The sequence below is a fragment of the Ostrea edulis genome, chromosome 4 (assembly GCF_947568905.1).
Source record: "Ostrea edulis chromosome 4, xbOstEdul1.1, whole genome shotgun sequence".
NCBI classification, from domain to species: Eukaryota; Metazoa; Mollusca; class Bivalvia; order Ostreida; family Ostreidae; genus Ostrea; species Ostrea edulis.
In genome coordinates this window covers 28,518,873-28,546,609 of record NC_079167.1, presented here as the reverse complement: position 1 = coordinate 28,546,609, position 27,737 = coordinate 28,518,873, and the positions used below count along the sequence as shown (strand labels likewise).

The following is a 27,737-nucleotide window of genomic DNA, read 5'->3' as shown; positions in this document are numbered from 1 at the left end:
AGTATATTACATAATTTCATTGATTGATTTCTTGTTTTACGTTCCGTCGAAAAATTAGCCGTCACCAGCTGTAGGTGAAGTACCACAAATTTAGACCTATGTTTAGCGTTCAGGGCCGTAGTAGTGCGGGGTCTTTAGCGTGCCAACACCTGCCGGGACACAGGATCTCCGTGTATAGGGTCATATCCGAAAGACCCGTGATTCTCACTTCTAAATGCCGAATCTTTTGGCGAAAGATCACTAGAGGGGGGGGGGGGGGGGGTACTCGTTTTATATTATTAGAAGGAAGGGGATGTAATGACGCACTTGATTGTCATCAGTGTATAATTATAAGAAAATGGCCCTGTATACAAGTATCTAAATGTGTGAACTAAAGAATAAATAAGGAACGAAAAAAACTACAACGGCAGAGCAAAAACAAAACAATTTAATATTACCATTGAAACAACCCTAGTACAGTCGTTTTTAAAACATCACCCCTGTAAGTGGTTAATATCTATCATATTGAACAGTCATTCCAAATACTTTCTTCGTCCAGCTGTAATTTCACATTTCAAACGGCCCGATAAGATTGCCTACCAAAGCGCGAGATAAAAACCCTCATTTATATCACAGTCTTTTTTTCGGGACTAAATCCATATTTACACGAGTACCTTAGAAACTAGCCCCAAACACGGTTATAAATCTTATAAATCGTGTTTGGTAATAGATGATTTCTATAGATTGTGGACCTCTACATTTGCCTTCATAAGATTTTGTAATTAAAGATAAAACCCCAACCCTTTTTAGGTATACATCGCGGTATTGATTTTTGCTGTCAACGATTAAAAGTTCGTTTTAGAAAATTTTTCCTAATCCTTGGAATGCGTTCCCCCTTTCCAGTAATAGTATAGATATTGTGCGAATGCATCAAAGTTGCAGACCTCCCTGATAAAACACTGAAATTACTAATATAGTAATATGTTATCGAAAGTTTTTTTTTTTTACTTCCTGGATTTGTCTACAATTGATTTATTATTCCCTCGCAACATACATTATATCGCCTATTCTTTGGTACATGTACGCGTAGCATGGCTTGATCGGCCTTCGAATTTTTATTAAAGAAAATGGACAGATAAAGGTAGCGAGGTATCAAATTACACTTCCCATGTCATATATTAACATCTAATAGCAACGAAGTAATTTACTTTCTGCAAGTCATAAAATAATACATCAAAAATCAACACGTGATTCAAATATACCATGCTGATATTAAAGCTTCGCATGTTAACCAGAGGATTACTTTTTTTTTTTTTTTTTTTTGGTGAAAAGCGTAAATTTCATGGTTTTGACGTCTTATATTATATCCTGAATGAGAAACACATTTTTGTGCGTTTTGAATTTATAGAGCGAAAAGCTATTAAAGACACCGGATAGATACATGGCAATATTGTCTCTTAAAATGCCAGATTTGGAATTTCAATGTATGGAGTAAAACTTCGGCAATATTTTTCCAGTTCTGTTTTACAAGAATGCAAATACATGTATTTGCAATGATATTTTTTTTTTCAAGTCAAGGATTCAAAACGCATCAGTTGCGCACGTTTCTCCTAAAAGTTTTGTTCGACTAATTTTTAAAAAAAATGGATATAAGGCTAGACCCAGAAAATATGAAAATTATACTTTTTTGTCAAATAAAATCCTTTGGTTAACATGCAGTGGTTAATTTTATCTATGTTGCTGGATGAAACTGCCATTCAGACTGAAAGTTCACTGGGAGGTCCGGAAAGATGACCGAATGTCAGAGCTCTGTCATTAGTCACTGCTATGGTAACCAATAGTCACTGCTATGGTAACCAATAGTCACTGCTATGGTAACCATTAGTCACTGCTATAGTAACCATTAGTCACTGCTATGGTAACCATTAGTCACTGCTATAGTAACCATTAGTCACTGCTATAGTAACCATTAGTCACTGCTATAGTAACCTTCAGCCACTGCTATAGTAACCATTAGTCACTGCTATAGCAACCATTAATCACTGCTATAGTAACCATTAGTCACTGCAAAATAACCATTCATTCACCTTTGAGGTTACAGAGTGGCCTAGTTTCACCCTGTGTGTGATCCCGGATAGTCACATCAGATGGAGCATTGGTCTCTAGCTCTGTGATACATACCTGTACATATACTACAGTATGGAGGGTTCAATTCTCTATTGTTCTTAAACAATTTCTCAATACTTTGATTGAATTTAAGATTCTCACACTATCTATATTCATTACTTTTGTAGAAGGTAAATTACTTGCTCGCGATTACCCCGATCTGCTTGATCCCTGCAACAGGCTAGACGCCATATAATTCGAGGCTCCGAGTATTGTACACTACAGACATTCCGGGTTGACGGGTAAGAAGGTCACTTGTTTAATTATTTTGTCCTAATCTATTGATGAATTATTCGCCTAATAAAGTTAGCCTAAAATGTAATCCAAATTCATCGATCATACGAAGCAGAAGTGCAAAGTATATTCATGTACCTTCGATCATAAACCTAAGTTGCGTCAATTAATCGTTTCAAAGATACATGTGTAACATCAATAATATATTCATAATCTTTTTAATTCTTTCTTTTTCACATTCACGTAGTTTTAGGACATAAAAACGGCCCGGCAGAATTACTGACATTCACATCATCTTGAAAAGAGGAACGTCCGAGATTTCAGTAATATAGATCAGAAATTCTGTTTATATTTCATATGTGTGACTTTTGATCCAGTATTGTGTCAATCATTCTAATGCTTCACAACGTTTCACATTAAGCACGTTTATCTCATTAAAACGACGTCAAAAGTATATACAGCGTGGAGGGCTCTCAAAGATCCTGTCAAGTACCCTGAGTAAATGACGCTCCGCTTAATCATATCTACAACATTAAAACATTAAAACTGTCAAATTCCGGAATTTGTAAATCTTGTATAATACTCCCAATAAAAAACTCATTTTAAATGTTCGATGAAAGTTTATATGGAAATTGCATGACCATACCAATAGATTTCTTGCATTGAAGTTAACGAAAAGTTAAACGGTTGAATGGAAGCAAATGACTACATTCAGAGGACGATATTTGATGGTGTTAAAATTCACTGTTGTTAAGCTCTTCACAAATCAACGTTAACATCCTCGTCATTGACAGAATCACTAAAAAGAACTGGTAATTGAAATAGCCGACTCCCCTTTTCTTTTATTAACGGAGTAAATCCTTGAAGATTTTTTTTTATGTCAGAATGAGAAAAAATTATGATGATCACGAACAAATTTCAATTACGTTTTTCGGCGTGACTTGCTAACAAATAAATGAGATCTAAAATTAAACGCACAACTATCTACACTATTACAACGTAATTTTGACTAGCTGACTTTCAATTCGAAGACATTTACATTGTACATTGTAATAGACTAATAGTAAATACTAGCTGAAGAACTGTAGCCCTCTGAGAAAATATTAGGACAGGCCAGAACAGTTCTAAAGGTAGCTAAACACATGCTACTAACATTATAAATTGATGACAATCACTTGCAATTGTTATATAGCCACTACAAAGCTGCAGATTTATCTTCTTTAATTTACAATATAAAGTCGTTATTCATGTTAATCAAAAATACATGCAGTAAGGGGTAAAGATACGGCCAAACAAAAGTGGTCTCGAAAGCCACCCCTTTATATAAAAATTATTCGTTTCTTTTCGAAATGTCCGTTTACATCTTGCAATATATTTGATAACATTTCTAAAATAGTGTATCGTTTTAGTCAAATATATCCCCAAAAATACGACTATATAAAATCTCAAAAAAATATGACTATATATAACTCAAAAGGATAAGGCTTGCAAGTCAAAATTAATAAAATCTAAATATGTAATCCTCATTACAAATATAAAGCAAGCTGTACAGGATTTCTGCCTGTAAAATATCAAATATATATTGAAGTATGTATACTCCTCGTTACGGATGAAGCAGGGTGGTGTGTGTGTGTTTTTGTTTTTTTGCTTTTTTTTTTTTTTTGCTTTTTTTTTGTGTGTGTGTGTTTTCCGGTGTGTTTGACGCGACGTAAAATTAACAGAGTAATTAATGAATGAACGGCACTCAATGCTTTTAATAAATGAATGATACGCTGAACACGATATGGAGACAAAATATAGTCGTGATTGACACTCAATGGATATATACTATAGTACTGATTTTGGTGAATAGTGCTATTTAATCCGAAGAACTACGACTTCACTGCACTTAATCGTGTAACGAGCAATGTCTAAGAGGTGACGCAAGACACGTAAATTGCTCAGGGTTTTTTCTTTCTTTTTAAAACTATATATTATATATAATTTTTATATCAACAATGTGTAAAATCTACAGACCAACCAGATTGCACCACAGGGAGAGAAAAAATATATATATATATCGTAAGATGAGAATGTATCTTGCCGCAGTTGTGTATCCAACAGCTGGTCAGAACTTAATAAGTGGGGGCATCATAACAACATTGACAGTTAATCCACCGCGAATCTAGACTTCAGAATAATACTGGGTTAATTTACAGTTGTAAGCGGTTTTACATAATCAAAAACGCTCGCGCATGTTTCCCTCAAGTGGTTCCAAGTTTATATAACTCTACCAAAATTATGCTGTGATCCGGTTCTCATTGTGTGAACAGATAAGGCGATTTAGTTTGTACGGTGTTAAATGAAGACAGTAATATTATTTCAATCTTTTGTCAAGCTCTTTAGTAAATGAACAAATGATATTTTTCGTCCAAACTATTCTGTATTATGTCTGACCACTGTATTTAGTGGAACTAATATACTTTTAAAAGTCTTACTGTCTTCATGATATTTTTTACATCTTACGGGGGGAAAAATCAATCCTGACGTATAAAACCAGGTAGCAAAACTAAATTTAATTAAATGATAATATTTGACGTCTTATCAGTCAAAATATTGATAGAGATTTCAATCAGGTCTCTAGAGGAAACAAAAACCTCACAGACAAAAAGACTTGTCAATCTTTTCGAGTTTTCTCTTTTCGGGTTTGTGACATTCCGTATAATTCTCCGATAGGATAGTTGCTATTCATATTAAATAATGTCATATAATATAGATAGATAGATTAAAATGTGTTTATAATATGGTCTGAAGAATGATTGTCTTTCACAAATTTACAAACAAATTTGAAGTTGGAAACGACTAAATGATGCTAGTAAACAAATTTACATAATTAATTTTCCACCTGTAACTGGTAGATTAAATTTCATTGCAAAGCTCTTTATATGATACTAATCTTGTGTGAGTATATATATATATATATATATATTCAATAAATTCTTTTTTCTTGGTATCGGGGTAGAATAAAGTCAACAAATAAAATCCAATACTCAAACTATAAAAGTCTAGATAAAAGTTTGAGCATTGGATTTTATTTTTTGACTTTACATATATATATATATATATATATATATATATATATATATATAATATGCTGGAATTAAAATAGGACCTTGGCATCTACCATTAGTACATATTTGATAGATTTAAGACATGAAAGCATTACAATATTTGCAGAACAGCATATCGACGTGACCAACAATGAAAACTGGACAATAATATATAGGGGGTAGTACGACGTATGAGTACGGTGTCATTACATTCCCCACACACTTGTTTTGACACTTACAGCTTCACTATCTTCCAGCTTCCTGTAGAAGGCAGCTCCGCCGCTGTTGGCAATGTCTTGAAACCATTTTCTCGACAGTCCACCTCGCACTCGTCTGTGGTGCCAGACTTGAGAGTGCAGGAACACTGACTGCTACACGGGGTACATGCCGAGGTCGTTTGAGTGACCACTCCGAATATGCACAGATAGACTCCAAACCGCAATAACATTGTGTGTACGTATGACGGAGATTGACCATAGCGTAATGTCTTTTTAGAACCTTTCCACGTTACCATACTATGGAAGAACAACGTCGTTCAGTATATTCCCTTAAAATCGCAATGGAAAACAGCATAATTTTTGCTACTCCTTATATTTTTTGGAACGAAATTGCCTTTTTACGATACCATTCCGTTATTGTATAGATGAATTTGCTCCTATGTTAAAGAATTAACCTGAAAATAAAAGACAACACATAACTGACACCAGAAACGACGTTTTCCCTTCAATACACACATATGCACTGCAAGCCGGAACCAGTTCATTTAATAAATACATCAGATGATTAACAGCGAGGAACTTTAAAGAAATATCTCCCGTACTCAGGTACGACAAACTGTACCGGTGTCTTTTATTGATTTTAACTATCAAACGCGACATGCTGTATGCAATCACCACAAATAATCATAATATGTCAGGCAAGTATGTGTAAAAAAGAGAATACCTTTCTCCATATTCCTTGTACACAACCGAGAATCCAAACCTAAAAATGTCATGTTCAAATATTTTTCAATCCTCCATTAGAAATGTTTAAATCACGTGACATCGCCTTTGTTGGCTTTGGCTTTTTCCCATACACAGGGAGATTAAACAGCCAGGTCTCATTCGGGTTGGCGTAGCGTAGCAACATATGACGCTTGTACATTGGTCTTTAAAAGTTTCGCTTTCTGAATTATGTATACTTTACCTACCCATTTTAATACATGTTTATTTCACATTCATATCTCAACAGGAAATTCTATAACTGAACACACAGACTTCTTAAAATTGCATGATTAGTACTTGTGTTCGTGGTGGGGTTTTTTCATTCATTTACAAAAAAAACACCAAAAGAGCCGCATGCTCAGTAATTTCGATTTCTGAGATAATCAAGGCGTGGACTTTCTGGGGGGGGGGATAAAAAAAACCCAACAACGGTCGCCCGTATATATATATATATATATATATATATATATATATAGCACACGTTCACTTGCGTGACGCTGATAAAATGCTATTTCAACACAATGCAAACAACCGTTTTGTGCAAATGCTTTGTTTGAAAATTTTGAGTTGATAGTATCGATCCCGCTACGGACCTGTGTCTGTACATTTTATTTCATAATGGTGTAAAATTCCTTGGCTCTCTTTTCAGTCCCATTGATCGTTTCCTAGCTTGATTATTTCGACCGTGGTGACTTCAAAAGTTGTCAGACTCGATGTTGTCAGTCACTAGCCTTTGTTGATAAATATGGTAAACAACCATGTTACGATACCTGATACGACTTCACGTACTTTTTTTATCTAACTATTTTAGGCACTAGTATTATTAATCATAGTATGCATATCCCTCATTGTTCTACGAGGTCCCCAGTGTGACGATCTTTTTGAAAGTTTTATTTTGAACTAACTGAATTTTAAAAAGTGCAAACTGACACAATGCACGATAGTTTTATTGTTAGGGACAAGAATGTATGTTAATTTCAATACCATAACCACCAAGTCTAAAAATTCCTTGGATTCATAAAATACATTTAGATCTTGCTCAAGTGGCATGTCCGCGAAAGTGCTGGAGAGTAGCAGCACCCGATATTACATGTATGATTAAATTGTATAGTATTTTATTTTGACTGGTTGTATGCATTGTGGATACTTAGCCAGGCGCTGGACCTGGAACAGAGGAACGCCTCGAGAGTCCATAACAATGTGGACTGTATTTTAAGGAAACTGTGGTATTTTCTGAATCTGAATAAGTAATCCAATTATACATGTAATACCAAGCTTGATTTTATTTTGCAGCATTGCTGCTGTGTGAGATTCTCCAGGGTGAAGACAGTTTAGATTTCTCTTTGAATTCTGTGGGTAATTTCTCTCTGAATTCTGTGGGTAATTTCTTTTTTATTCTCTGGGTAATTTCTCTTTGAATTATGTGTGTAATTTCTCTTTGAATTCTGTGGGTATATCGTCTTTGAATTCTGAAGGCAATTCAGTTTTGAATTCTATGGGAATTCCTCTGTGAATTCTATGGGTAATTTCTTTTTGTATTCTGTGGATAATTTCTCTTTAAATCCTGTCGATAATTTTTCTTTGAATTCTATGGGCAATTTCTCTTGGAATTCGTTGGGTAATTTCTTTTTGAATTCTATGGGTAATTTCTCTTTGAATTGTATGGATAATTTCTTTTTGAATTCTATGGGTAATTTCTCTTTGAATTCTGTAGACAATCCTCTTTGAATTCGATGGACCGTAATATCTCTTTGAATTCGATGGGTAATTTATCTTTGAATTCTGTGGGTAATTTCTCTTTGAATTCTATGGGCAATTCCTCTGAATTCTGTTGACAATCCTCTTTGAATTCGATGGGTAGTTTCTCTTTGAATTCTGTGGGTAATTTCTTTTTTAATTCTATGGGTAATTTCTCTGAATTCTATGGATAATTTCTCTTTGAATTCGATGGGTAATTTCTCTGAGTTCTGTAAGTAATTTCTTTTTTTAATTCTATGTGTTATTTCTCTTAATTCTATGGGTAATTTCTCTTTGAATTCGATAGGTAATTTCTCTTTGAATTCTCTAAGTAATTTCTTTTTTAAATTCTATGGATAATTTCTCTTTGAATTCTATGGGTAATTTCTCTTTGAATTGTATGGGTAATTTCTCTTTGAATTCTATGGGTAATTTTTCTTTGAATTCTGTGGGTGATTTCTATTTGAATTCTATGGATAATTTGTCTTTGAATTCTATAGGTAATTTGCCTTTGAATTCTGTGGGTAATTTCTCTTTAAATTACGCCGCGATAACAAAAAGGAAAAGATAAGCTATAATCTCAATAACATTTGCAGCTTTTCAGGAATGAAGAAATAAACTTATCGCTCTTTTGTCTTAAACTTGTAATTCATTTTCTGTATATATATTCAAAACGTATAAAACCTTAAATCTTGCCTCTCTTTTCGTTTTCTACAGATAATCGTTTATAAATAAATATTTGAGAATTTTCTGATGGATAATTCTACTTCTAACCAATAAAAGGTGCCCAAAGGAAGATGTTTTATTGCTAAATTTGCAGCCCTTTGTCTTTGGGTGGATTTTTTATGGTCTCCCTCGTTGAACACCCCATTCTTTCAGACTACAATATAAACCCGTTCACTATCGGTCTTTCTGGTTTTTACGCAGGTCTTAAATTACTGTAAACATGTACAGCAGAAATTGTGAAAACCTAAAGTGTAAAACGGTATACTATCAGTATGAAAATATTTGCTTGATTTTTGAAAATGATATTTCCTTTGGCACCTACCGTCCCGTGTACAGGTTGATTATATTGTTCACGAGGTCGGCGGATCGTGATGTCTGCCTTTGTTCTTCGCAGTCTATTGACAACGAACAATTTGCAATGAGCTAATAAATATCTATGTTTCGTGTGTACAATGACTGGGCGATCAGCTGAAACCATTCATTACACCTGGAATTCAATACACCTCTAATATTATATAACGCATTTATGAACTTTAATATTACTCGATTGTCCTTGAAGCTGACGATTTTTTATGTGTACATTGTATAGTGTAATGTCAATGGTTTGGGTGCATTAAATAAGGGTCACAATGAACTGCATAATAATACTTTGAAAAGCGTATCACGCTGGGAAAATTGTTGCACTTGAAGTCTGAATAAAACACACACACACACACACACACACTGCAATGTGTATCATGTATGGACATTTCAATCCGGTCCTACGCTTTAACCAATTTTTCGTAGAACACATGTGCGTGTCAACACGTGCATCATTCATTGACCACATGCACATGCATATTTAACGAAATGTATACTCAGCATATTGCTTTAAATATGTCAATCAATTGCAAATAGCAAGTATTGCTTATACACACCTTTCCTTTCATCCATTACGTCCTTGAAATATATACTATTGATGTTATAGTAAAGGGATACGTGATAACTCTTATATATAGCTTTTTTAAATAAATCAAGTCCTTCCGCCTGCAAAGATTTGCGACATCTGATATGTTGATAATTGTCCCGGCTTTATCAGAAGGAAATTGGGGGGGATAAGGACTTTGTGATTTCAGCTTGACCCCTTGCATTAGTGATTATGTATGTAACATTCTCGTTATCAATACAAAATGGTAATTTTCGTAATATCTTTTTCCCACAACTCTTTCAGCAGATAAATCTTTGCGATATCTTCTGAGATATTGTCATTTTATAAATCAGTGAAGCATAACCAAATTCCGGCATTGTTTTGTTTTGTTTTGTTTGTTTGTTCTGCTTGTTGTTTGTTACGATTTCGATAGTAAGGTGAAAGCGGTGAATATAACGTGAATATTACAATAATATACGATATACAATGTTATTTATTTAACAGTGGATGTAGTCATATTGCGTTGTGGGGAATTCAGCGTAGATTTTTATCTACATGAGAGCACCTTCATTATCATCCATAATTGTAACACTTCTCATAACAGCTACTGAAGACGGTGTTAGTACATACAGTATGATAATAAACATGGAAGATGGTGTTAGTACATACAGTATGATAATAAACATGGAAGACGGTGTTAGTACATACAATATGATAATAAACATGGAAGACGGTGTTAGTACATACAATATGATAATAAACATGGAAGATGGTGTTAGTACATACAGTATGATAATAAACATGGAAGACGGTGTTAGTACATACAATATGATAATAAACATGGAAGACGGTGTTAGTACATACAATATGATAATAAACATGGAAGACGGTGTTAGTACATACAGTATGATAATAAACATGGAAGACGGTGTTAGTACATACAATATGATAATAAACATGGAAGACGGTGTTAGTACATACAATATGACAATAAACATGGAAGACGGTGTTAATACATACAATGTGATAATAAACATGGAAGACAGTGTTAGTACATACAATGTGATAATAAACATGGAAGACGGTGTTAGTACATACAGTATGACAATAAACATGGAAGACGGTGTTAGTACATACAATATGACAATAAACATGGAGGACGGTGTTAGTACATACAGTATGATAATAAACATGGAAGACGGTGTTAGTATATACAATATGATAATAAACATAGAAGACGGTGTTAGTACATACAATATGATAATAAACATGGAAGACGGTGTTAGTACATACAATATGACAATAAACATGGAAGACGGTGTTAGTATATACAATATGATAATAAACATGGAAGACGGTGTTAGTACATACAGCATGATAATAAACATGGATGATGGTGTTAGTACATACAGCATGATAATAAACATGGATGACGGTGTTAGTACATACAGTATGACAATAAACATGGAAGGGTAGGGCTGTCACGGTGAGGAGATTGGCATTATTTTTCGGGGATTAGTGATCAGTCAGCGTCTAACTAACACCATATAAATGTAAGAATTAATGACAAGTTAACTGTTAGTTTAACTAGCACTATATAAATGTAAGAATTAATGACAAGTTAACTGTTAGTTTAACTAGCACTATATAAATGTAAGAATTAATGACAAGTTAACTGTTAGTTTAACTAGCACTATATAAATATAAGAATTAATGACAAGTTAACTGTTAGTCTAACTAACACTATATAAATGTAAGAATTAATGACAAGTTAACTGTTAATCTAACTAACACTATATAAATGTAAGAATTAATGACAAGTCAACTGTTAATCTAACTAACACTATATAAATGTAAGAATTAATGACAAGTTAAGTGTTAGTCTAACTAACAGTATTACAGATATTTGTACATGTACATATGTACATTGAGAGGTTATTTACGAGGATTGTAACAAAGAAAATTATCAGTATGTGTGAATGATTTTTTGATTTGAACACATCTGTCTGAGTTATTTCAACACATGATAATGCAGAATAAATGACAATTGAAGCAACGAATATATCAAATTAAAAGACCGAATATATAAATCTATAGCATAGAATTATATATATATATATATTATATATATATATATATATATATATATATACGTTTCTTTTTTGGAAGTAAAATACAGAAAAAAACTTTAAACACTTTGTATATAGGTTAAATACACTAAACATTTAAAGAGAAAACACAGAACAGCGTGAGGGGCACTCTGCTTGGGTGGGTCAGAAATTTCTTGTCTTATTCAAATATTTGATTTGATTTTATATTTTAACGTGACATATAATTTTTGTTGACGATATTCCAACTTTTGTTTTACACTCTAGTTTATGTATGTGAGAACTAAGATTGCACAAAAACAATATTTTTAAAAGTCAATTATTGGTTCTGTGTTTATTTTTTCATTGCGTAGAGGGGGGGGGGGGGGGGGGTACATGTATGTACGTAAGATCTATACACGCTATCCACACTTCAGGTGCCTGTGTTTTATTTGGGTGTCAATACTTAATCCCATTGCATAAATTTTGGTTAAAAGTGGCCTTCATGTTGAAAATGATTGAAGTATAAGACCAATCTCCAAACTCGCATTTGCTCGAAGATCCAGAAACCTGTTATAGATCTTGTTTCTGTGCATGTATGCTGTCGTGGAGTCGTGGTTAGATCATTCGTGACGTAGTGGTTAGAGCGATGGTCCAACTAAGTTGTAATTTTTTATGGTTCCGAGTTCGAAACCATCTCTCTCTCTCTCTCTCTCTCTCTCTCTCTCTCTCTCTCTCTCTCTCGTATAGCTGTATAAATTTTGCACATAGTACAATTCAGTGTATTATACGAGATTATTACGGAGCTACATGTTTAATATGTGTGAACACCAACCACTATCACTTATTGAGTGTGAGCCTCTCCAACTTCATGTTGACCCAAATGCCAGGGTTAGGGTTAGGGCTAACACCCGTGGCTGTCCACAAGACGGCACTAGTTCCAGTTCACTGGCAGGAAAAGTGTATGCTGACCTGGAGAGAGATGTTCGCATTGGCGGTCTCTACACCCACAACATGGTGTTCAATGATGGTTGTCACCGGCAAGGCTGGTGGTACCCCCAGAAGGACAGTAGACTTGCAACCACAAAATCGATGTTCCGTTCGCCAAACTCACCATGTTCCAAGCCCTTTTCACCTTGCAGACCACGTTCCTCAGGGAACAAAGAAAACAGTGACAGATGCCTGGAATAGATACCATTCTGTGGCGATACGTGAAGAATACAGACATTTCACAACATGTATTACCCCATGGGGACGCTACAGGTACAAGGTAACTCCACAGGGATTCTTGGCCAGCGGTGATGCGTACACCCAGCGCTTTGATGACATCATTGCTGACTTCCAAAACAAGGTCAAATGTGTAGATGAAATATGTATGTGGGCAAATTCCAGTTCCAAATTTCAGGCCTGTACATGGTTTGATATTTGTGTACGCAACAGCATTACATTAAATCCAAAGAAGTTTCAATTTGTACAGGATGTTGATTTTGCGGGGCCCACAATCACTTCAACTAATAAACGACCCAGTGCCAAGTTCCTTGATGCCACCAGGAACTTCCCCACTCCCACTGATATTACTGTAGCGAGAGCCATGTTCGGACTTATAAACCAGGGTACATTGACATTTGCCTTGACACAACAAATGAAGCCTTTCCGTGCACTTTTGAAACCATCAACACCATTCATTTGGACAGATGAATTGGACAAGGTCTTCCACCAGTCCAAGGAAATTACCATAGAGAAAATGAAAGACGGTGTGCGGCTATTTGACCTTGATCGACCGACCTGCCTTCCCACTGATTGGTCTGTTGATGGCATTGGCTTCTGCATGATGCAGAAGTATTGCCAATGTGTGCTGAAGACTCCTGCTTGTTACAATGATGGGTGGAAGTTATGTTTAGTTGGAAGCAGGTTTACACATCCAACTGAAAGCAGGTATGCTCCCATCGAAAGTGAGACCTTTGCAGTTGTGTATGCACTCCCCCAAACACGTTATTATGTACTGAGATGCAAGGTTCGCATTGTTGCTACAGATCACAAACCTCTTCTACAGATACTGAATGATAAGTCACTAACTGATATTAATACAGGCGATTACTCAACCCCAAAAAGATAGAGGTTCACAATCATACATGTGACTGGAAGGAAGAACTTGGGCCCAAATGCAGCCTCCAGACACCCAAACGGTCAACCAAGTCGCCTTCCACTACCAGGAGAACCGCCAGAGCTTCTCATTGATCATCTCAACACGATGGTATCTCGTCAAGACAATCTGGCAAGCCTGAAATCTGTCAGCACAGTGGTCACATGGGATATGGTTCGCGAGGCCACAGCATCAAACGCAACACTCCTTAACCTAATACATCACTTGGAAACAGGGTTTCCTGATGACATCAGAGAGCTGTCTGCAGCGTTACGGCCTTTCCTTCGTTATGCAGCTAGTCTGTTTGTTGTGGACGATGTAGTACTCTTGGGCCAACGAATTATCATCCCACCTGTCCTTCGTACATCAATCCTCAATGCATTCCATGCTGTCCACCAAAGTGTCAGCGCAATGCGTGCACGGGCCATGGACTCTGTATATTGGCCTGACATCACTGTTGACATTGCTAGAGTGAGAGACCAGTTTGCAACCTCCATCCGATATTACACCCCCAGACTACCCTTTCCAAATAATCTGCAGTGACTATTTCAATTCCAATGGCAAATATTATGTTGTTATTGTGGACAGGTATTCCAACTGGTTTATGGTGCACAGGTCAGAGTCTGGTGCAGAGGGTCTAGTTAAACGGCTGCGCGAGACATTCGTGATATTTGGCATCCCAGAAGAGCTGAGGTCAGACGGTGGCCACCAGTTCACAGCAGGGAAGACACAGGAATTCTTATCAAGAGGCCACATCGCTCACCTGAGTCATCTTGGCTCATATTTAAAGAGTTTTCCTATAAATTCGCACGTAAAACTTTGATCCCTATTGTGGCCCCAACCTACTCCCGGGGGGGGGGGGGGGCGCAGGATTTTTAAAAAATCGAATCTGCACTATGTCATGAAGCTTTCATGTAAATGTAAACTTTTCTGGCCAGTGAGTTTTCAGAAGATTTTTAATGATTTCCCCATGATATTTGTATGTAAAATTTTGATCCCCTACTGTGGCCCCATCTTACCTCCAGGGACCATGATTTTTACAAACTTGAATCTGCACTATGTCAGAAAGCAAAGCTTTCATGCAAATTTCAGCTCTTCTGGCCTAGTGGTTCTTGAGGAGATTTTTAAATGACCCCACCCTATTTTGCATTTTTGTGATTATCTCCCGTTTGAAGAGGACATGGCCCTTCATTTGAAAACCCCCCACATTGAAAGCCCTTCACCCAAGGATGCTGTTGACTAAGTTTGGTTATAATTGACCCAGTGGTACTGGAGAGGAAGTCGAAAATGTAAAAAGTTTACAGACAGACAGACGACGGGCAACAGGCGATCAGAAAAGCTCACTTGAGCTTTCAGCTCAGGTGAGCTAAAAACCTAGAGGTTCGACATAGAATTTCGTCTGTTGTTAACCCATATGCAAACTGCAGGGCGGAACTGGCTGTGAAAACCGTGAAACATATCCTCGCGGAGAACATATCTGTTATAGGTTCCCTGGATGTGGATAAGTTCCAGAGAGCATTGGTGATGTATCGCAACTCAATAGATCCAGAGACTAAATCTTCCCCAGCATTGATCTTATTTGGACGCCCCATCCGTGATGGGCAGAACCCCCCTCACGATACGTGGAAACAGCTGCATTCACATCGTGAAACGTCACTTTCTCGATGACACTCAAGGGAACATGAAAAGTGGAATGAGCACTCAAAGGTAACCGCCACTAAAAAAGTAGGGAATCATGTCTACTTACAAAATTTGTTCGGCAATCATCCCAGGAGATGGGAACACACTGGGGTCGTTATCGAGGTCCGCCAACATCATCAGTATGTTGTCCGGGTGGATGGTACAGGTCGTGTCACGATTCGCAACCGTTAACAACTTAGAAAGTTCACCCCCTTCCATAGCCAGCGGACAAAGGATATATACCGGTATGTAGCACCGACTTCAGTTGTGGAACTGTCCCCGGGTGCGGTCCCCAAAATACCCCCTCCGTCTGAGACAGCAGTGCCGAAGGTGACACAGCCTTCAGTTATATCACCACCACCATGTAGACCACAGTCACCATGTGCGCTACCGTCACAACCCGAGTTGAGCCAATTGTACTCTGCAATTTCCCTTACAGACTGCTCCAGCAACCAAACGTCTTAACTTTAAGTCGACTGATCACATAGCAGGCACTGCTATGGAACAGACACCACACACATCTGTCAGGGATGTATCGTCTGCGACTCGAGCAGTACGTGCTGTCCTCATAACACAGCCGGAGTCAAGGAACTTTTATCACCACAAAGGCCTAACCGTCGTAACAGTACACAAACGCAGTAACGAATAACAATTGTTTTGTATAAACAATGCATATTTCAGAAACATTTAGTGACATTTATAATTATTCTTGTAGTCCTTTTGTCTTCTTATTTTTATATGATGTGTGTTTGCATTTTCCTGTGTTAGTTTTATAGGTACATGTACCATTTGGACAAATGTGATCAGTTTTTCAATTTTGTATGTACCCTATAAAACTTGTCCCTGGGGGAGGAGATAACTAATAACTACATTGTACATGTATATTTCAGGTAGTAGTCATCCTTTTCCATACTCCTACAGATAGTACTTTTCTGATTATTTTGTTATTTCATTGTTGTTATGTATGGCATGCTGTCATTATACATGAGAATGTTGTGGTGGAAAAGAATTTCATCCTTTAGATCAATAAAGGAGGAAGATATATACTAGCGGAAAAAAGAAACTGCATTATAAAATTTAGTATAATATTTCTATATTTATTGCTTATATTTATAAAATCTAAACAATCGATAAAGGTGATGTTTTTGAACAATATCGGATAGTACCCGACTCAGATGCTGGAACTTTTTCATGGTTAGTGAACACATATTATTTATTGAAGTGTTCGTACGCACGAGTTTTACTGGCCAATACTGTTTGGAGTAAGAAGTGTAAAAGGTTTGTTTGGACACTATTCGTTAAGGAAAGCACTTTAGTTTTGACAAAATTTACCCTTCTGTCATGCCACGACTCAGCGAAAACCAACGTAATCGTGTTGTTGGGACACTTCAAGCTGGAATGGTACAAAATATCGTAGCAAGACACTTTGGAATTCATCGGAACACCATCCAGTCACTATGGAGACATTTCCAACAATCTGGTAACACTCGGGATCGACCACGTTCCAGGCGTCCTCGTGTGACAGGACAACCACATTAGATTTGTGCACTTGCGAAATCGTTTCCAGACAGCAAGTTTGACTGCTCGTAGCGTTCCTGGACTTCGATCAATCAGTCCAAGAACTGTGCGTAATCGTCTGCGCGAGCACAACATCAGACCAAAGACGTCCATCGGTGCGCCCAATACTGCTTCAACGTCATCGTATCGCTAGACTAGCGTGGTGCAGACGACATCTGCGATTCAGAATACAGGACTGAGCCAATATTCTGTCATTTGGATAGCAGTGACGGCCGTTGTAGAGTATATCGTCGCGTTGGGGAGCGGTACCAGGACTCTTATGCTGTGCAACGTCGACAATTCGGTGGAGGTAGCGTTATGGTGTGGGGTAGAATAACAGCACGTGGAAGGACCCCTCTACAAGTTGTCAATGGAAATCTCACCGGCGTACGCTATCGAGACGAAATTATTCAGCGCCATGTGATACCCTTCATACAGAGGCAGCAAAATCACATCACTGCAACAAGACAACGCAAGGTCACATGTTGCACGTGTAGTCAGGAACTTTTTTGTTCAACAGAATGTCGATGTCTTGCCTTGGCCAGCTGTTTCCCCCGATTTATCGCCGCGATCGAGCACGTCTGGGATGAAATGGAACGACGTCTACGCCGTTTACCAAATCAGCCAGTGACATTGGCTGGTTTAGGCCAGGCTTTAACCAACATCTGGAACAACATCCCTCAAGCATTTCTGAACACATTAGTGGCATCAATGAGGCTCCGTTGTCAAGCATGCGTGAATGCAAATGGTGGTCACACGCGTTATTAACTTTGGTAATTCAAGTTCGAATACCAGTGTCTTTCGAGTGTGCTGAAATTGACGTTATTCGACGTTAACAGTAATGGATTATGAAATGTTGTAACGAATACATTTGTTAACAGTATTACAAAAAATAAAATTTGTTCGTTGTTATTTTTTATTATTTTTTATATATATTAAATAATGCAGTTTCTTTTTTCCGCTAGTATAGATGTTTATTTAGAAACTTGTAATAAACGAAATGTAACATAAACTTGGGCAGTGTCAGATAAATCTATTTATAGAAACAGGAACATTCCATCACGAGTCTGTGATATGTACATATATGTATATCTGCGCAGTGTGCTTATCGTGCATCTTCCCAAGTCAAGGATTTCTGAGCGGATCGGATCAGAAACCCTTGACTTGGGAAAACGCTAAACATTCTCATTGACACCTTTCGGCCGGTTCAGATGTTGTTTTCTTTGTTTACAAACACAATACAATTTTTTTGCATCACCTATCATATGCAATTATGTCTTTCAAAATGCAGGAATTTTCTTGGTCTCATTCAAGTAACGAAAATTACGTACATGTATGCATGTAATAACAGATAGTATGATAAAAAAAATGATGTACGGTAAACTCGTTAGTTCCAGACCTTTATTCTGAAACTGAATCCCACACATTCATAAGTCTAATTTTACGATTAAAAAACCTTAAAAGGGCATTACCCCCCCCCCCCTCCCTTTCAAATATGAAAGGAAGTGAGGACCAGGCTGCACCCCAAGCACTCTCTGACATATGTGAGAAAAACTAAATGCATGGTTATGATGTCAATGAAGATATCTACCTAAATTGTGAAAATCATGCCCCCTGGGGTTTAGGCCCTAGGGTGGGGCCAATATGGCTCTCTAGTGAAAATGTATCAAATCTCAGCAAATCTTCTTCTTCACTCTGAGATATGTGAGAGGAAAAACAAAATGCATGGTCTATGGTATTCAAGTTACCAGTAAGGCCTGTGGGCCTCTTGTCTAAAAAGTAAAATAGGACCGTCTCCAAAAACAGTGAGCGCACTAGTGTGATTAATCGGAGTTCCACTATTGCAATGTGGAATTTCACCCACCCACCCCCACCCCCACCCCCCCCCCCCACCCCAACTCTTTATTAGAAATATGTATATGTTGTAACTTTCTATTCGGTAGGTGTAACTAGAGTTTACTTTTCTTTCATGTCATCACCCTGTAGTTACTAGTAAAATAAAATATAATTGAACTGACAGTTTAAATCAAATTTCAAGCCCCAATATCACAAACGACAAAGCAATCAGTAAAGTTTGCAACTTGATATTCTCGTTTACATACATGTATTAAATACGATGAACTATCTTTTCCGTGACAACAACAGGCAATTATACAGGCATCGCTTGGGTTCAAAACTATTTTGCCTGTAGTGACAACGGTACCATTAGTGTAGTCCAAAAACAAGGTCCTTTACTTTCTGAGATGACAAACATCGGTTTTGAAGTACGATTTGGAACATCTTGATATAAGAACATATCAAATAATTCTCTGATCAGAAATGTTAATGTACCGACTGCATTTATACACAAGCGACATTTCAAATCAAAAAATTACTACAATATGTTCGTTATCAACGCACAGATGGTTTAATATTAATCTCAAATCCAAACGATTCTTTCTTAAATTCATCACAATGATTGGTTTATTGTCCCCTATACCTCCACTGAAAGCTGTACCCGAGTGGCACACACTAAAATTTAAGTTTTCACTGTTTATTTGACGTGAAATTTCGGAAATCATGGAAGTATCTGCAACAGCGTTATATGCAGAAACCATGCGTGTTGGTTATATTACATGGAGTAGTAGAATAATTCAAAAGTTTACCAAATATTGCTTACGAGTGCCGGTGTGGTTGCCGAATATTGTTGAAGTGTTCACCTATTTCTAGCATAAACTGCAAGGTGGGAAACAAGTAAGAGTAAGCGGGACATCACTGTGTTCCGTCGTATGTTAATATAAGACTTGTTTTATCTCTATAGCTGTAACCAAGCTAAATATGTCAACTTATCTAGTAAAACACGCCTCGAATTTCGTACCCTCTAATGTCATTATTCCGTACCCCCAAATGTACGTGGGGCTGTACACGGTGCAAGCATAAGAACGTGTCTGTTTAACTATGACTATGTGTATATCGTCATCACTTTAAAACAAATGAATATTTGCATGAATTCCTCGGTGTTTTCTTTAATGTTGAGAAGTTCATCTGCGAGCGAGCGAGAGCCTGAGAGAGAGAGAGAGAGAGAGAGAGAGAGAGAGTTCGAGAGTTCATATATATTTATGAGAGAGAGAGAGAAATGTAAAAATATTGAAAACAATGAATGCGTGATGACGCAGCTTTGCCTCCATTTATTTCACTAAGGTATGTAAATAATCCACTTTGCCTCTTAATATTCAGAACCACGGTCCACATTTGTAAATGCATTCGAGTTGAGAGATATCTTGGAACTGTCGTTTTGATTTTCATGGTAATTTAGTCATTGTTACCGCGATGTATGTCAAGGCAAAACCCGGGATTTAATTTCTGTGGTAATTTCCGTCCCTGTTCGGGAATTAGGTATAGTGTACTTTGGTCCACATTTCTGAAAATCGTTAAGAAACTGTATGCTGATACAGATTTTTTTTTATGAATGTTTGAATAATTAAGTAAAAGTTTAAATGTACAAAGCGAATACTCGTTCTAAATTTCATTTGTAATTTGATTCAAAGACACATATTTCTCTAGTAATTATATTTTATAGTTCAAGAATAAGGGGAACTGCTTTTTAAAAGGTAATCCACTCCCTGATTTTGTCCATAGAAGCCATTTCTAGCTCTGAGCCATTTTAGCTCAGAGAGAGAGAGAGAAAGGGGGAGAAAGAGAGCGGGAGAGGGAAAATTTTCATATTCATGCATGATATATTTTATTTCATTAAACCTATCTAGTGTAGTGGCTATGGTGGTAAGTGTTATTTCATACATTTAAGGACGACGAGCATAATCTTAACAGAGATTTCACTCAAACTAGATTTGTGCATGTGATATATAAATCACTAAAGAGTTGAATAGGATTTAGTTTACGTTAAAGTCTCCGAATGAATGAGGCATCACATACAGAAAATGCATTTTGAATACATGCGTATGGCACGCCAAAGTCACAAAAATGAGCTAAACATAGTTTCACAGTTGATAAACTAGGTTTATCGACTGTAAACTATAGTTTACAGACCGTAAACTATAGTTAACGATTCGTTAACTATAGTTTTCATCCGTAAAACTATATTTAAGGGTTGTAAACTATAGTTTACAAATGCTAATCCAAGTTGATCTGTCTTTAAATAAACGTTAACAATAGATTTTGCTGATAAATACAGATTCACATTTGTAAACTATAATTTACATTCGTTAACTATAGTTCACAATTGTTAATCCTAGTTTCACAAATTGTGATACTATATTTATCAGATAAACTATGTTTAACATTCGTTAATTATAGTTTTTGATCGTAAACTATAGCTAACTGCCATTTTTACTCATAAACTATATTAAACAAAACTGTGTTTATCACTTTTTTGTGAATTCGGCGCATTAAATACTATAAAATATATCTTATAAACCGTAAACTATCATTTACATTCGTTAATAATAGTTTAGACTTGTAAACCGTAGTTTACAACTGTGAAACCGTATTTATCAGATAAACTATGTTTTGTAATCGCTAATGATTGTTTTCATTGTTAATTATAGTTTACGCTTGTGAAACATAGATTATCTGTTAACTATGGTTTACAGATGTGAAATATAGATTAACGTCGTTAACTATAGTTTACGGTCCGTAAACTATAGTTTACAGTCGATAAACCTAGTTTATCAACTGTGAAACTATGTTTAGCTCATTTTTGTGAATTTGGCGTGCTATACATGCGCGCCATACCATACCATGCAATTTTATTAATATTTCATTTTGATCACCAAACGTTGTTCATTCGTTTTCTTCTAGCTGCAACAATGTAGCCCTATCCAATTTTTTTTATTCTGACGTTTTCGGGATAGGGCTACAATTCCATAGGATCTCCATAATGGTGCAAAATAATTTTATGAATAACCGATAATAAACTCTGTGTATTAGTCCCAAATGTTGTTTACACCAAAAGGAGTACCAACTTTGTGCTCGGGCATGTCTAATAAAGGTGTTTTTCATTAAATATAATGTACAGCATGCAAACTTCTTCGTCTGCTCCGCCATGCTTGTTATCGCGAGATCTCGTAGGTGGATCTAATGAAAAACCTAAACATTGACAATCAGCGCGAAAATGTAGTTACTCGAGTCACTTCGACAAAGAAAGGAAATCATATTGTTGCAGAAAGAATTTACACTCTGCTGTTCGGTTTTTAACTTGATATTAAATTCAAACCTTTTCAATACCGACGAAATAGCTTTCGTCTCCATACTTGTCCATTGATGTAAATACTACCTTATATGGCATATGCAAATGACTTGACAATCGGAAGTTGAAACTTCAGTACATCAAACATGACGCACAAATATGAATCGAGAAATTGGAATTTATCGAAATTGTTGAAAACGGTAGAATAGAACCTCACAAATCTTAAGTTGCAGGTTGTAAATTTATATATTGACTAAGAAACATAGAATATCATTTTATTTACGTAAAGAAAGTAAGGAAATGTTTAGAATGAGCGCAAATGTTGCGGGAGTGAATCACTCCCGCATTTGCACCATTACGGAGATCCTAAGGAGTTGTAGCCCTCTCCCTAAAAAAAAAAAAAAAAAAAAAATAAGAGAGGGCTACATTATTGCAGCTAGTTTTCTTCCTGTGCAAGAAGAATATACTACATGTATAATAGCCCTTGCTATCAACCTGGTTTTGATATTGTTCAAGACTTTTTATTTCAGAATATGCCAAATGCAAAATATTATGAAATCTGTAATTACAAGTGAATTTAAAGTATTGATTAATTTTAAAGCGAAAATCTGTTTCTGTAAAAATCTCTTACAACACCAGTGAAGATGGAAGTAGGCCTAAATACGGAAATTTCAACATACCGTAAACACGTTGATTTTTCAAAGGGAGTTAGTGTTCACGAATTCAAATCCGCCATGAAGAAGAAACGAAGACTTACAACGACCATGCTTGTTTTTTTTTGTGTTTTTTTTTGGTGTTTTTGGGGGTTTTTTTTCCCTCGACCATTAAAATCTGTCCACGTCAAAACGAATAACTGATTCTATGATACATGATTGTACAATACATGTAAGACACATTTCACTATTTTACTGGTCAAATATTTTCTGCATCCATAGTTATATACACAAGGTTATTTTTAACACTTTTGTTTCGTCATTTAGTGACATGTATAAGACGGATAACTATTTATGATTAAAACGTCGGAAAAATGCAAAAGTATATATTTATACTGTATTGACTGAATCTTTTCTCTTATATTTCTTTTGAACTTGACATTGCTTTCTTCATGCTGTAATTTATACATATTTGTTGAAAACTAGTTCAATCCGGTTCTCTAGTACCACCTGTCTGCAAAATCATTACCAAATATGGAGTGTCATCAAGGTCAAAGGATGCATTGGCTGTCCGTTTAACGCCAGTGGGTTAACCATATGATATTTTAGAACTTATTTCTAGTTTATATTTTTAAAAATACATAAAAATATAAATATATTCATCGGGTGATGAAGGTAGCAATCATTGCATAAAAAAAATTGCATAAGCCTTCTGCACCACTTCTACTTTAGCTCTCGGGGACAGGTTACGACGGCAGGGTCCTTCTTATCGGATCAGACTCTAGCTAATGATTCTTATAAGCAGGAGGCTCCGGTGAGAAGGTTAATTGTGAATAATTAAGGACCCGATTTCCGAAAAAAAAACCTGCTGATCATGCGTGGGTTCGGGCGCTCGGTGTGGGCCTGACAATATCGATATTTTCATATTCGTCATTATAAACACTAACCTTTAATGACTTGCTATAGTCAATATGATGAAAAGCTTCACAATGCATGGAGGGAAATGGGTATTTATCAGTAGCGGTTTTACAGTGCGTCTACACTGAGAATGTACACATTCTGTATATATACATTTGTTTACAAGTCGATATTCTTGGACGAAATGCCATCTCACCTCTCGTCATTTTGGGTGAAATATTCATTTTGAGGGTAAATAATCAAGACCCATGAAGGATAGATAATATATTAGAATCGCATTACAACTAACCACAATTTGAACAACAAAACATATATATGTCAAGATAGTCCTGTTGTGAATGGTCTGGTGTATTACAGCTGCACCGAGCTGAATTGTAAACATCAAGATATTGATTTATGATATAGATATAAGAAGAGAAACAAAGGACAGAGACATCGATAGCCGATTTGTCCTCAGTATTCAATGCATGGAGTGGGTTTGATTTTCTTGTTGGTGCAGAGAGTTAACACATGGTGTCCGGTTCACTTTAACTAAATTGTTATCTCTTTGAGGTCAAATCACAGAGTTGGATGATATAAAAGTAATTGTTTAAATGATATTGAAAATCTTTGTGGTTTATTGAATCTTTTAAAAAGTCTTGTTTTCATTTTCAGACCAATGAGCCAAATTCTATAATAGTAATTATTTTCAAAAGTTTATCAATCACGTTCACCAAATGCACACAATATGATTTTCCTTTTCCGTTGTCAGGGTAATGTATTGTAATGTGGAATTTCTGTTAATAAAAATAAAAAATTATCACTGGTATATATACGTCATTCTAAGCGACATTTAGTTACAATTTTTAGTTCAATTTTATCTAGTTGGTTTTATTCATCGACTTTCATTTAATTTTTAAAAAAATAAAAAATAAAGACTTTACGATTTGAAAAACAAATCATTTGAAAGCAGAGTAAATGCACAATCATTTGGTGCGAACTATGGCTCGTACTAATAACAGAAAAATTGATTATTTCACTCAACCAATAGAATTTCGCTTTCTTCTAAAAATCAGTCTCCGTTGGTCTTTTTAACATTTGATAGAGAAACTTATGTCCCTGGCCATGAGTCTCTTCTAAGTAGAACACTGACGTTTGGCTTGCAGAGTCATTGAATACGCAGCGTTTGACTCCCCTAATGGTTAAAGACTTAAACAAAAGATTTATAAGAGGGATGATAAACGCGTTTCCTTGGGCATTTGTGACAAGGAGGACTGAAGTTTAAACACCATCAAAACACGTTTTAAAAGCCAGCTTATGACACTTAAATTTTCTGGCAAGGTGTTCATCAATACTGCGAACCTAGGCCTCGCATTGATATTGGATAAAACTATTCGACAGTTTTTGTTTACATGCTGACAAGAGGGCGCGTCATCCTGTTAGACAGTTACGCTCCAATTGCACTGGATCTCAATTTCTGCACTTAGAAACTGCAATTCTGCCTTTTGAATTGAAAGGAAAAAATTGTCTACTATTTGCGAACATTTGGCACATAGTACTTTATTAATTTCTGAATGGAACATACCGGTAAAATTTGCATTAGGCCTATATATAAATAGATATATATTTTTTAAAATGTATGTTGATGAAATCGAATGAATTTATTTATGAAGATGTACTATACGGCCAGTAAACAACACACAGGAAACCTAGAGATAATACATGTACAGTATATATGATTTAAATGACAGAGATATTGCATGTACTGAAATTGCCTCTATCCTGTACAACATCTGCGTATGTGTTCTATCAAATTGCCTCTATCCTGCACAACATCAGCGTATGTGTTCTATCAAATTGCCTGTATCCTGCACAACATCTGCGTATGTGTTCTATCAAATTGTCTGTACGCTGTACAACATCTGCGTATGTGTTCTATCAAATTGCTTGTATCCTGCACAACATCTGCGTATGTGTTCTATCAAATTGCCTGTATCCTGCACAACATTTGCGTATGTGTTCTATCAAATTGCCTGTACGTTGTACAACATCTGCGTATGTGTTCTATCAAATTGTCCGTACGCTGTACAACATCTGCGTATGTGTTCTATCAAATTGTCCGTACGCTGTACAACATCTGGGTATGTGTTCTATAAAATTGCCTGTATCCTGCACAACATCTGCGTATGTGTTCTATCAAATTGTATGTACGCTGTACAACATCTGCGTACCGGTATGTGATCTGTCAAATTGTCTGTACGCTGTACAACATCTGCGAATATGTTCTATAAAATTGCCTGTATCCTGCATATCTGTGTATGTATTCTATAAAATTGTCTGTACGCTGTACATCTGGGAATGTGTTCATATTGACACGGCAGTCATTCCTGTTCACTGTCTCCACAAAATATCTATATTGAAAAGAGAAAGAAATTTGAAAAGTATGTATACACATGTATCTGAATTATACAAAGCTTGATATAGATTAAAAGGTAAAAAGAAAAACCACCTTCAACTTGTTTTGAATGACAGAAAGGTGCATTTTATTCCATGCCATAACCGGGAGACACGTGGAATTTACTGTAAATGGTAGATCGATCTGTTAAAAGTTTGTCATTTTGAAACACCAGATAGCTAGTACGGTCTCATCAGAAATTATACCCATTGTTTTGTGTGTCATATATGTGCATTATAAAACCCTGAAACGACACAATAAACGTCTAAGTACACTATTTTAAGCTTGCTTTCTTGTAAATAATAAAAAAATTACCCACGATATCCTTTTCCTGATTACGGTACTTTAATTCATTACATGTATATTGATTCAGTCCGTACCATGTGTTTTAATATACACATGTAATGGCAGTTTGACTAGATGTTTTCAAAAACAATAATGAAATCAGCCGACATCCAAGATAAGATTTAAAGAAAACAAGAAAATGTATTGTTTACAATAAGAATGTGATAAAGTTCTAGGAACCACAGTCACCTGAAGTGTGGGCACTACTACCACCACCCTTTCTGATTTATTTTTTTGCGGCGATAATTTCTCTAAAATGTGTGGATTCCCAGCATATCCCATCCCAATTTCCATTTATGCAATCGTTTCACGCTCCCCCAAGCCTTCTACCCCTTCTACCGGTATAATAATATCGCAAAAAATCAGAAAGGAGGGGGTAGTTCATACTGTTGGTGCCTGTGCTATAAACTGCAATATAATGTCCGGTCCAGAAATTCCCGGCATATTGCTGAATCTCACAGACACATTATATTGTCATTGACAACATAATGTTCGTGTTGTCATCTCTATTTTGCTGTAGCGGATTTAGAGGGCGGTGTTAATGGGGTTACGACTCCAGTTAGTGAAACATTTTAAACAAAAATGGCCTTTATTGCCATTTTGAGTTCTTCACTCCCCATTCTGGGTGGAAAAGGTACACACATGGGTCGCCCCCCCCCCCCCCTCCTATTATAAATTTCTGGATCCACCCCTGTTTACTGGTATGCAAGAAATAGAAAATTGAGACGATAAAACTTGTTTGTTGTCATGATGAGTTTTCACCTTGACGAATAAATATAACCTATGTATGTCTATTTGATTCGATATGATTCATAGATATATCGACCCAGAGAAAAACACATCGACCTCGCATTTCACGCTCGGTCGACATGCTTTCCCCTGATGTCGATATATCTATGGATCGTGACTTCATC

General features: G+C 36.2%; 2 protein-coding genes across 2 annotated transcripts in view; one reads left to right on the top strand and one right to left on the bottom strand.

Annotated features, from left to right (window-relative positions):
- Positions 1-6,539, bottom strand: part of LOC125672010 (polycystin-1-like) — a 79,104-nt gene extending 72,565 nt beyond the window's left edge. The window contains exons 1-2 of the mRNA XM_056162162.1: positions 6,411-6,539; positions 5,708-6,141 (exon numbers count right to left, since the gene is read on the bottom strand). Coding sequence (XP_056018137.1) covers positions 5,708-5,982 — 275 coding nt within the window. The 5' untranslated portion in view covers positions 5,983-6,141; positions 6,411-6,539. The remainder of the gene's footprint in view (positions 1-5,707; positions 6,142-6,410) is intronic.
- A 6,252-nt stretch (positions 6,540-12,791) lies between these two features.
- LOC125668944 (uncharacterized) lies at positions 12,792-14,594 on the top strand. Its single transcript, XM_048903382.2, has 2 exons — positions 12,792-13,843; positions 14,054-14,594. The coding sequence occupies exons 1-2, from the start codon at positions 12,792-12,794 to the stop codon at positions 14,592-14,594; spliced, it is 1,593 nt and encodes a 530-aa protein (XP_048759339.2).
- Positions 14,595-27,737: the final 13,143 nt, after the last annotated feature.

Excerpts from the sequence above, each read along its gene's own strand:
- LOC125668944 (XM_048903382.2), top strand. The coding sequence starts at position 12,792 with ATGCCAGGGTTAGGGTTAGGGCTAACACCCGTGGCTGTCCACAAGACG. Across the intron at positions 13,844-14,053 it reads ACACATCCAACTGAAAGCAG|GAAGAACTTGGGCCCAAATG; the intron begins GTATGCTCCCAT and ends TGTGACTGGAAG.